The sequence below is a fragment of the Oryzias melastigma genome, linkage group LG12, assembly GCF_002922805.2.
Source record: "Oryzias melastigma strain HK-1 linkage group LG12, ASM292280v2, whole genome shotgun sequence".
Lineage (NCBI taxonomy): Eukaryota > Metazoa > Chordata > Actinopteri > Beloniformes > Adrianichthyidae > Oryzias > Oryzias melastigma.
In genome coordinates this window covers 27,102,434-27,114,682 of record NC_050523.1, presented here as the reverse complement: position 1 = coordinate 27,114,682, position 12,249 = coordinate 27,102,434, and the positions used below count along the sequence as shown (strand labels likewise).

At 41.1% G+C, this 12,249-nt stretch overlaps 1 protein-coding gene across 3 annotated transcripts in view; it reads right to left on the bottom strand.

The window, feature by feature from the left end:
- Positions 1-3,479: 3,479 nt before the first annotated feature.
- Positions 3,480-12,249, bottom strand: part of thnsl2 (threonine synthase-like 2) — a 13,511-nt gene continuing 4,741 nt past the window's right edge. For 2 of the 3 annotated variants that reach the window (XM_024263278.2, XM_024263279.2), the window contains 8 exons: positions 11,017-11,248; positions 10,733-10,927; positions 7,593-7,745; positions 7,180-7,419; positions 6,477-6,625; positions 5,113-5,238; positions 4,878-5,032; positions 3,480-4,046 (listed from right to left, as the gene is read on the bottom strand). In XM_024263278.2, the coding sequence (XP_024119046.1) occupies positions 3,821-4,046; positions 4,878-5,032; positions 5,113-5,238; positions 6,477-6,625; positions 7,180-7,419; positions 7,593-7,745; positions 10,733-10,927; positions 11,017-11,239 (1,467 nt within the window). In that variant the 5' untranslated portion in view covers positions 11,240-11,248 and the 3' untranslated portion in view covers positions 3,480-3,820. The remainder of the gene's footprint in view (positions 4,047-4,877; positions 5,033-5,112; positions 5,239-6,476; positions 6,626-7,179; positions 7,420-7,592; positions 7,746-10,732; positions 10,928-11,016; positions 11,249-12,249) is intronic. The other variant, XM_024263280.2, reaches the window with a different exon arrangement.

Sequence of the window (12,249 nt, the reverse complement as noted above, 5' to 3'; positions counted from 1 at the left end):
AGAGGAAGTCTTATTGTCTCTGCCCCATTTAACCAAAATGAATCAAGCTTTACAACCAAACCTCTTTTTTTTTACAATAATATGTCAACTGGTTGGAAAAAAGCAACAAAAGCAGAGAAATAAAAACAAAAACAAACAAAAAACAGCAAAAGCAACAAGAAAATAATAAATAGTCCAAATAAATCAAGTACCTCAGAATTTTTTTCAACCCATTCTCAACGACCTTATAATTCATAGTGTGAGCATCTGTTTTTTCAGTTTTTTATGTAATTGAACTAGACTATTTATTGATTTTTCAAGATTATTCCATAATCTGATCCACTGCACCGAAACACTTTTCCTTCATTTTTGTTCAGTGGTTTTGAAAACCTCATGTCCTTTTAGGTTGTAATTGCTGTTTCTTTATTATAAACTTTTTTTGTATGTTGTGTTTCAGACTTTTGTGATGTGCTCTATACATAAGTTTTAGGATGGAATGTTCGACTCAATTTCAACATTTTCAGCTGTATAAACAGTGGTGTAGAAGTAATTATTCCTGTGATGACTCTTATTGCTCGTTTCTGTAATACTAATATGGAGTTTATTGATTCTCATTCACATTATGCCACTTCTATGGTTGCCATGGTGACGCTGTTGTCTCCATGAAGGAGACATCTGCTTCTTTCCATCACAGTAGATCATCCTCCTCTACAACCCTCTCCCCGTCCTCCTCACTCACACATCCACCCTCATGTCCTCCTCCAACGAATTTTCAACCTCAGCATCCTTTGACCATCATCCTCTCTGTTCCTCCTCATCTCCTTCTGCTTCGCTGCATTGATCTCCAGAACATCTACCATGATCCATCCTGGTCCCTCCCAAAGAGAACCTCAACATAGAACCAGAACCTGAAAGTTCTGATTGTGCCTTCTTGCTGTTACTATTTTATTTACACTTTTTTTTTATTGATTAGCGTCCTATTTTTTTAAATACTTTTATTAAAAGACAGAATAGGACATCACTTAACCTTATTGAACAGTATTTACTAACAATGATGAGATAAAATACTATTTTTTATTTATAAATACCAGACAGGACCGTCACTGCTCTTGTTTATAACAGAATAAATACTTCACTTGTTAAATCAAAAGCTCAAATAATTTCACTTCTAGCTAAACCTCATAATATCTGAAGATTTAATTTAGCAGACCATACTGTAAAAAGCCTTATCAGTGTGTCTCAGTTTCCTGGTCGTCCTTTCATGCAGACCTCTAGGGTCCATGTGTTCCAGTGTCTACATCACTGCAGAGCCTTCAGCGATGCAACCAGAGAGATTCAAAACATGAGTCAGAACATCACAGCAGGTAGACCTGAGTGAGGCTGTGACTGAGCTGCACTGGTCACCTCTGTGGAATCCTGCAGCTGCTGCATCGTCTCTGTGATGATGGATCAGTGATCTGAGTCTGGATCACTGAAGATTAATCAAACATTCTCTAACAAACTGTTATCGACCTCACTGTGGATGTTTTTATTGACTGTTGTTGTTTCATTATGGTTGGAGTGATGCTCTGTAGTGATCGGCAGTTCGATTCCTTCGACTGGACTCTCGATTCTAGACCCCTTAAAAAGGAAATATTGTGGTCCTTTATTTCTCTTTAACTTTGCAAAAAATAAGTGTTTGTAAGTTAAAAATGTTTTAAAGTGTAGTATACATGAGAAGAGTCAGAATTGCCAAATTTTGTGCATTTATTACATAACAAACTTGTAATGTAATTTGTTAAATATTTTAATCAAATTTTGGCATTCTAGTTCTTTTGTTTTGATTTTTTTTAACTGAAGTTTGTCATTTATTGTTTTAAAGAATGAAACAACAGCTAATCCTACAACCCTGAAAGGGTTACTGAGGGTTAAGAAAACTGATGGAGGTTCAGGATGAGAACAACTGGATGATCCTGCATGTACTCCACTCATAGCTGATTCCCTGATTAGTCGATGTGATGCTTCAAGCTCGCATCGTTTCAGATATTTGAACTCACGCCGCTCAAATTGCGCTGCTGCCAGACACACATGCCGTCCCCGGCGTCCAAACCCCAGGACCTCGGATGGCATCTGTACCATTGACTTAACATTGGAACTCAACGTCAATGACACACAAATCGCTTATGTCAAACTCAATCTCAAAGGGGCCAAAATCCAAAACACACCTGAGGTCGCACGGGACGAACAGGATAAACATTTATTGAACATTCTAAAACTACATTTTTAATCTTTTAAACTGTAACTTTTTAGCATAATTATGAACTAGATATATAGCATTACCTGTGATAATGCTAGTGTGAATGCTGTAAACTGAATTATGTTGCTGAAGATGCTAGTGCTGATAGCTGAAAACACTGAAGCTGATAGGCAGCTAAAATATTAGCTAAAAGCCAAAATTGCCTAAAAAAACAAACAAAAAACTGAGGTTACCCCAAACAGCTAGCATGTAGCTGATGTATTTTCTAAACTCCAAAATAGCATAAAAAATCTTAGTAAATACCAAAATATTCCAAAACGCTAGCAGAATGACAATTTTTAAAACCATAACTTTTTAACATAATAATGAATAATAAAAAGGCAGGAATATTATTCCAGAATAAATCAACTTAAACCTTAAAATAACTTTCAATATTTGACTCTCCATAAAAATATATTTTGTCAAAATTATACAAGTTAGAAATGAGCACAAGATAACACTGTGTCATCAATAACAATAAAATGATCTGGAGGGCCGGATCCGGCCCCCGGGCCTTGACTTTTTACACTTGACTTATGGTTTGACCAAGCAGGCACAAAGAACGCAGCAAAGGAAAAAAAGAAAAGAATGGGCTCCCATTATTTAAGAGTCGACTCTATCGACTCCCTACCAGGTAGCGATTCTTAGTATTGATGCTTTCCAGCACGACCCGTCACTAATACTGTATACAAATACTTCTATTGTTTCATTCTCGTCTTATCTGCATCTGCAGCTAAAGTATTGATAACACTTTAGATAAGATGCTGCAAAACACTCAATATAATGTTGACAAAGAGAGTTAATACATTTGTTAAGGTTGAAAGAAGTTTATTAATACGACCTTTGTAGACGATGGTCTCACTTTAGATGGTATTGAATGTTACTAAGTATATTATTAAACCGTATCTGCTTATTATACTAATAAACGTCTTACTAAAAACCTATAAACACATTAATAATGTTTTATTAATGTGTTAATAAAGCTTCTTAAGGAATCTTATTGTAAAGTGTTACCAAAGGATCTTCTATCCACCGTTGTTTGCCTTCAACTTTTCAGAGAAATGAGCTCATTCAGTGAATTAAATTAAACATTTCTCCAGTAATTTTCTCCTGCAATTTCTAAGATTTAATTCAGTTTTCCAGTTTGAGTCCAACCTTCATTCTCACATGGAGGATCCTCAGTCCATATGTGGAGAACGAGAAGCACAAACGTTCAGACAAAACGTCATTTGGCCATAAATCAATTTATTTCAGCCCATCAACTTGTCAAAGCTGATTTTCAACCCTTCACATTTGTCTTTGTGTTTAATCATTTCTGCAGTTCATCTGTTTTTTTCTCCTTTCCATCCTGTTTCTCTGCTGAAGCTAAAAGCAGCTGAGCTTCCCGCAGAGCCAGAGTGAGGATGAACGACAACCTTCATCACCGACAGACCATCACTATCTGATCAAACATCCAGTAAATCAACACTTAGTCCAATCAAAGATAAGTCATTTCTTTCATTTTCTCTGCTCCTTAAATCGGTCTGTTTGCCATAGCTGACGGCGTGCACGTGGCCGTCTGCAGGTTTAGGGGGGCGGAGCGGACCTGCTCTTCCTGGCAGCGTCTAGATCCTGGATGTGGCGTCGCAGTCTGTCCTCCCAGTCTCTGCTCCAGTCGGCGCTGCGCCGCAGCTCCTGGCAGCGGCTGGGCAGCCCGTCCAGAGCCTGCAGCGCCGCCGGGGGGCTGAAGGGCAGGCCGGCCCTCTGCACCGCCGCCTGGAACTTGGCTGGAGATGCCGTTGCAACGTAACACCTGAAAGAGAGCGCCGCGCATTCATGAAACACGAGCTTAAAAACCTGGTTCAGGTGTTTGAAGGTGACGCTCAGACGGATCTCAGGTGATCTCAGGTGATCTCAGGTAATCTCAGGTAATCTCAGGTGATCCCTGTTCAAGTGTGTCGAACATTTGAGCTCATATGTGAGTTAATGACAGGTTTGATGAATGTTCTGGAGATGATTACACTTCAAATGAGGAGGTTTGATCAGTTTGATCTGATTAAAATTCAGCAACTGGATCCATCCATCCTCGCTCTGAACCCACTAAATTCAGAGTCGCAGTGTTGCTGGAGCCTATCCCACTTACAGTTGGGTGAAGCTGGGAGTACATCCATTAATTGTATGTGAGAACTGGACAGAGTAAGTATAACGCCACCCATTGAAAGTGTCTTACTTACAATCCATCCATCCATCCATCCATTTTCTTAACCGCTTCTTCCCTTTCGGGGTCGCGGGGTGCCGGAGCCTATCCCGGCTGCTGATGGGGAAGGCGGGGTACACCCTGGACAGGTCGCCAGTCTGTCGCAGATCTTACTTACAATTCCATCTAAATTTAGTTCATTCAGTCTCCATTTTTTATTTGTATTTTATTTTTATTTAACCTTTATTTATCCAGGCGGGACAGATTAAGAACAGGATTCTTATTTACAACTGTGGGGGGGCAAAAGGGAGGAGCTTTGAGAAAGAAAAAGAGAGAGGTTACAAGAAAAAATAATCAAAATTGAATAGAATCAGAGAAGAATCATAAATAAACACATTCTGAAACATAGACCCTGTTAGTTTTTGCCTAAATGACTAAAGGTCTGACCTGTTGACCCCCCCGCTGTGAGGACAGTGGTAGTGATGCCAGACCGCCACAGCGGAGTGAGGACACAGCAGGTACTGGTTCTCCTCCCAGCACCTCCTCATGGTCTCCAGGATGCCCTCATCGCTCACCGCCCCCGTGGTCAGGACGCTCGACAGCTGCGGGAACACAGTGAGAGCTGCGGTTTGTGTCTGGTTGGGGGGTCACACGGGGGCAGGAAGTGTTGGGTGCCTGGTACCAGTCTGCGCTGCTCCTCTGACAGCGAGTGGCGGTGTGAACGCTGAAACTCCTCCATCATGGCTTTGACTGAGGCGCCGTCTCTGCCCAGCAGCAGCCAGAACACCCGCTCCATGTTGTACGGGTCCTGGGGGGCCGCGGTGAACATCCATCAAAAACACCATAGAAACAGAATCTGCTGAGCTAAAATCTGCTGCAAGGATGAACGCGCGATTCGTTAATGTGACGGAGGAGGGAGGAGCCTTTCAGAACCGCCTTCATAAACCAGATCATGGTAGGAGGACAACACACAGAGAACCAGATTATGACAAACATGCAAAACTATAAAATTCAATAACTTAGGCTGTGAAAGTTTAGGCGTTTACGCACGTGATTAATCAACCAGAGTTAATGCATTAACATGTATTGACGCCCTCAGGCGTCCTGCTGTGCAGCTGTGAGAAAATAAAACTCCGTCTAAAATGAACTTAAACTTTTTTGCATTCTATGATTGAGATTTTATTAGATTAGAAAGAGAAGAAAAGAGATTTATTTGTCGTTTTTGGACAAAAGCGATCTTTTATCTTAATAAATAAGGCGGAGAACGAACGTCGATCTGACGGCTGTAATGCAGCGGCGTACCCGCTATGGGGGGTGGAGCCAAACTGAGCTATTAGAAATCCAACAATGAGGAAACTGAATTTTCTACAACAACAACTAAAAATTATGGAAACTCTACAATTTACCGTAAAAGTCCCATCGCTGTTCAAGAGGTGAGCAGTTCAGAGTGGACAGACACGCCTCCACCTGTCTGCACATTTCAGTCGAGCAGAACACCTGAGATCCAGCTGGATCAAACTCCTCCAAAAAATACTTTGACTAGTTTTAACTATCACTAAATATTTTTTGCAAAATTGGCATGTATCAGGAATTTCTAAGCAATTTTACTACAAATTTTTAGAAATTTAGGTCGACTTCAGCGCTCTCATTTGAAAGTCTTTTAGCAAATTTAACATTTTGCAAATAGCTTTGTCATTTTCAGCAAAAACCCCTCAGAAATTAAAGTGAATTTTATCACCATCTTCAGCGACTCTTTCAGCGAAAGCATTCACACCAGCATTATCACAGGTAGTACAACTTTTCTAGTTACAGTTATTTTCTTCTTAAATTTTCCTTAATTTTTCTTTGTTTGTTTAATCAATGCATTTCTTTATTTCTGAAATGAGTTTGATACATTTTTGTGGTTTTTTTTGTGGTTCTACAATTAATGCTTGAAATAAACCAATACCTAAACCGATAACACCCATGTGCACACCTGCATGCAGGTGTATGTTCCTGCTCATTCTCAGACCCCTCCCTGCTCTGACTCCTCCCCCTCTTCGGTACCTGGATGTCTATGGCCGTGGCCAGAGTCTGTGTGACCTCATCAGCCATGGAGAAGTCGCCGCGGGTTACCGTCCTGTGCACAATGTCGTTGGAGTTCACCATGGCAACCAGCCTCAGAGGCACGCCCATCTGCTTCACTATGAACCCAGCTGAGACACAGGACGAGGGACAAATGTGTTTACTTCATTGTATGTAGAACTCTGGATCCAACGATCAGTATATAGTGAAACAAACTTATTAGATAAATAGAAGACAAAACGGTGAACTGCTGACATCTCGCTAACAATGAAAGGATTTAGTATTAGAAAACAACCTCATGTAAACCACAATCTTTCTCCTATCAGGTTTACATGCTCATCGTTTTCCCTACAAGCTTTGGGTCTGTCTCTTATCTGAAAAGACTAAACACATTAAATTAAGCACATTTTCCATCTATAAAGACAATAATCCTGCTCAAAATGTAAAGTAGAATGAGGTCAAACAGTCTATAACCTGCCTGTCCACTTTTACAGATTCCTGGATGGATTAGTAAAAATAAGTTAAACAGAGACGAGTTCCTGCTGTGATTTGGGTAAAAAAATCATCTTAATGGGTGAAATTTAATAACCCGGAGTGCATCTCTAATTTGTCGTTTTGTTCTACATTTCAATTTATTTCTCGTTGTGCTGTAAAAACAGAAGAATATTTGGTGAAATAGTTTTACCTGCAATGTTTCCTGCTCCCCCCGTGGGAACAACAACCTCCAGCTCGGGCAGAGATGCCCCCACCCCGGCCTGCTCCACCCCGCTGAGCTCCAGGTAGGCGTAGATGAAGTGAGCGAGCTGGACCAGGATTCTGGACCAGTTGACCGAGTTGAGGCTCATCAACCCATGAGACAGAACCAGCTGCTGGTCAGCAAACAGGCGCCTCAAAGGCTGGTCGATGTCGTCAGAGCTGCCGTCGGCTGCAGGCGTGACCACACGACGTCACCACACGACGCCACCACACGACGCCACCACACGACGTCACCACACGACGCCACCACACGACGTCACCACACGACGTCACCACACGACGTCACCACACAACGTCACCCAAGTTAACCTTACCAACATCCGACTGCTTCTGATGACGTACCTGCAAACACGTGCACGTTATCCTCCAGACATGTGGTCATGTGCTTCTCCTGCACCGGGGTGACGCGTCCCCGAGGGTAGACCACCACCACATCCAAACCAGGCACGCCTTTGGCACTCTGGATGGCCGAGCCTCCAGTATCACCAGAGGTACCTGAACCGAAAGAACATCCACACCTGGAGAACATTCACGTTTATGGACATCTTGAGTGAAGCAAAAAGGATTTGTGAGCCACAGATTCTGCTAGTTTTCTCCTTTTGAGTTCTACACCTGCTTTAGTCCAGTGAGGGTCATGAGGTTCCAGGAGTCATGTATAGTCTTGACAAAATATATTTTTATAGAGAGTAAAATATGAAAAGTTATTTAGGGCTCAAGCTGATTTATTCTTGAATAATATTCCTGCCTTTTACTATTCATAATTCTGTGAAAACATTACAGTTTTAAAGTTCTAATAATGTAGTTTTAGAGTGTTCAATAAATGTTTATCCTGTTCGGCCGTGAGCTAAGATGTGTTTTGGATTTTGGCCCCTTGTGTGATTGAGATTCACAGCCCTGGTTTACAGCATTTTTTTTACACCTGTCTACAACTTTCACACAGAACTGTATGTTCCCATCAAATAGAACGGCTTCCTGTTTCATCTGACATTTTCATATGAAACTAAAGGTCCTCTTTGTATGACAGGAAGTGATGGTGTTATATCCAAGTGGTTCCTGCGAACTATCCTCAGTTAATCTGACACTTCACGTGTAAAAAAACTTGTTACTTGTTAAAAGAGATCTTGAAGCCAATTATAAAAGCACAGAGTCAATTTATACTCCATGCATTCATAAAATCTGAGCTGGGAGAATACAACTATTTGATATCAGTCTGACAGTCGTCTGAGTCTGAAGCTAGAGAACTTTATTGTTCTAAAGTGTGGAGACACTTTCAAAAATACATTTGACTTGAAGACAACCTGAACACTGTGTGATGTTGAGCTTTAAAAAAGCCCTGAAACACCAGAAATAGGAGTGATGAAATATGATTTTGTTTCCAGCGACAGTCCTTGTGCTGAATCAGAGAAAAATCGGATTTTTTTTTTTTCTAAAAAGAGTCCAGTTTTTCTGTGAATTCTTTCAAGCTGACGGCCATATCTGGGGAGACCATGGAGGAGAAGTTTCTGCAATGTTTATAGCAGCAATGAGTTTGTCCATTTATTGTTGTGCTGGGTCAAAGTACACGGTGGATCAGTCTTGGATTGAGTAACAGAGAGATTGGAGGCTAACTGTTAGCATAATGTGGTTGGAAGAAAGGAGCAATAAAAGAAAAATACTGGAGTTCTCTTCTAAATGGTAAATGGTGTATACTTGTATAGCGCTTTCTACCCTCCTTTGAGGGCAAAAAGCGTTTCACAGTCACAGACCCATTCACCCATTCACACACACATTCACTCACACACATTCACACACATTCTAAGCCTGCAGTCACTCTGAAGTTCTGAGCAGCTGCTCCGTCTGAAATTAACATCTACAGAAATGTGACTGTTGCCAGGGAAACCTTGCAGCATCTTCCCACGGACATACAATCATTCATTCCTAATATCAATCATTTTTTTGTTTTAAGTAATGATTTGGTGTTGAGACACATTTCTAAACCAGATAAAACTTATACCTGACTGTTGATGTAACTAAAGTCAAATGGTTCCTTAATTTGACCCAACATAGACTTATAAACAGCTCCAAGCTCTTTTTTCCAGTCAAGGTTTTCCTTATGAATATATCATCTTTGGACCAAACTTTTGAAAATAAGCTTCAGGACCACCCTAATTTTTGCCTAAAATCCAATATGGCTGCCCTCAACATTTCAATGCTCAACAAACTCATTTCTGGCTCACTTTACACCCATAAATGTATTACAAACAGACACAAACATGATGCTAATTTATCCAATAAACCAATCAACAGTAGTCTGTGACATAGCTTTGATGTCAAAGCGACGTTAGCGCGATGACCCCCTGAAATCAGTGAACTGTCCATCGTTTTCCTGGTCCATCTTATCCCTCATAAATAACTCCAAACGTTATGTCATGATCCAGTGCTTTGGTTTTGTCATGTTCTGTTTTCCCCGTCAGTCTCACCATTTTCAGGTTAAATCATCCACAGCTGTTTTCATGTAGTTAATCAGCCTCTGTGTATTTAAGTAACTGGTCTTCAGTCTCTCAGTGTCAGGTCATCTGCTCTGCTCTGTTCTGTCATGTCACTGGTTTGTTCTCCTGGTTTTGTTATGTTTGATATTTGTAGTAAATGTTTAAGTTTCTGCCACAAACCTGGTCTGCTACATTTGGGTCCTACAACACCACCCCTGACACATTAACATTTTTGCCTGGTTTGGACCCGTCTATAGTGGATGTTCAAAAGCAAAAATCAGCTGTGGAACATGGTGAAACACCAAAGAACTGATGCTGAGTCAGGCTCTGAACTAGAACTGGAGCCAGCTGGAAAACGGCATCATCTGAGAGCAGTATATGAGAACTGGACTGAGTAACCCTGGTGTCCTAAGAGTACTCGTTGGCTCCAAGAAGCCAAAATCCCAAAGACTTCTATAGAGGAATAAACATTTATTACTCAGTCATTCTATTGGTCAGAATAGTTATTCTTGCTGTGATACTTTTTAAACATCTTTTTGATAATCTTCTTTTATTCCATATTTTTCTGAAGTGCAAGTTATTCAAGTTATAAACTGACCAATCAGATGCCTCAATGCAAGTATCTGGTCTCAAGTCAATAGATTCTCCTGAGCTTGCTGTAAGTGGAAGAGGTCTGGACTTCCATCAAGCTCACTCCTGATTGGTGAGAGTGGTTGCCATAGAAACATTGACTCAGACCAATCGCTGCTTACTGACATCGTCCGGCTCCAACATGGCGACATCTGCATCATGAAAAAATGGCAGCTGAATTGGCTTCATTCGATTAGCAGAGGTAAGCTATTTCTTTTGGTGATGTCACACTCACTCCGTCCAGTTCTCATATACAGTCAATATTTGTGAGTGGAGAGTTGATCCAGTCTTCAGGAGCAGAAACTACAGTGCTCTGCTTAAGTCTCATGAAGCGTCACAGATTATGAGACACACAGATGTTATCCAGATGGAAGATCTTCTTACCTACAACAACTATGGCTCTGCGGCTCTCTTTCTTCAGGAAGTAGGAGAGAAAGTGGACGGTACAGCTCATGGCCAGATCCTTAAAAGCTAGAGTTTCTCCATGGAAAAGCTCCAGCACGGTCAGGCCGTCTTTTAGTCGAGCTACTCGGACCACCTCAGGCACAGAGAAACCAGAGAGGGCCTCCCCCACGAGGACTGCAGGGAGAGAGAAGGTTGTTCGTGAGATGATTTAGTGAGTAGATCAATCCCACAATCGTCCTTCAGCGTATGAGGGTCTCACTCACCCCCCAGGTCGTCTCTGGGGATGAGCTGAGGGGGGATGAAGAGAGACGCCACCTCCACCACCACTTTGGGGTAGGACAGCCCCCTCCAGCTCCTCAGCCTGTCGGGGTCCAGCACAGGCAGCGTTTCCGGCATGAACATGCCTCCATCCGGAGCGTAGCCGGAGAACAACACGTCCCTGAAGCTCCAGCCCCCCACGCCGCCGCGGGTGCTGCAGTACTGCATGATCCAGCTCTGTGAGCGACACATGATCATAAACACGCCAGAGGATGTGCATGAGGTCACAATGATCATAGTGATCAAAGATCATGGTGAACGTCAAACAGACTCTTTTCTTCTGATTCTTACTTTAGTATAGATTGAAACACCTCATCGGGTTTGTTTTTCTCAAAACTGAATACAAAAACCTAGAAATACTCTGAACCCAAATTTGCATTGAATTGTCTCTGCAGTAACTTCCTATAAACCAGGAGAGTCAAACTCAATCACACAAGGGGCCAAAATCTAAAACCCACCTTAGGTCACGGGCCGAACAGGATAAACATTTATTGAATACTCTAAAACTATATTTTTAATCTTTAAAACTGTAACTTTTTTACATAATTATGAATTAGTTATATAGCATTACCTGCAATAATGCTAGTGTGAATGCTGTAAGATGAATTTGGCCGCTGAAGATGCTGAAATTGATAGCTGAAATCACTGAGGCTGAAAATGCTGAAGCTGACAGCCAGTTAAAAATTAGGATAAATGTTAAAGTTAGCTTAGCCAAAATAGTTAGCATGTAGCTGGAAAAAATAGCTAATCTTCAAAATATCTTAAAAAAATGAAAAAAGCCTAAATTAGCCAAAATATTAGCCTTACTCCAAAACAACCTAAAAAAATTAAAAAGAAAAGCCTAAATTAGCCAAAACAGCTAGCATGTAGCTGAAATATTATCTAAACTACAAAACAGCCTAAAAAATCTTTAAAACTGTAACTTTTTAACATAATTATGAATAACGAAACGGCAGGAATATTATTCCAGAATAAAACAACTTAAACTTTAAATAACTTTCAAAGTATATTTTGTCAAAATTACACAAGTTAGAAATACGTGCAAGATAACATCGGGCCTTTATTAAAAATAAAATAAAATGATCTGGAGGGCTCCTCCTTGAACCGCCACCTTAACGTGGTGGAGGGGTTTGAGTGCTTGAGTGATCTCAGGAGCTAAGCTGTCGGGGGCTTTTGCC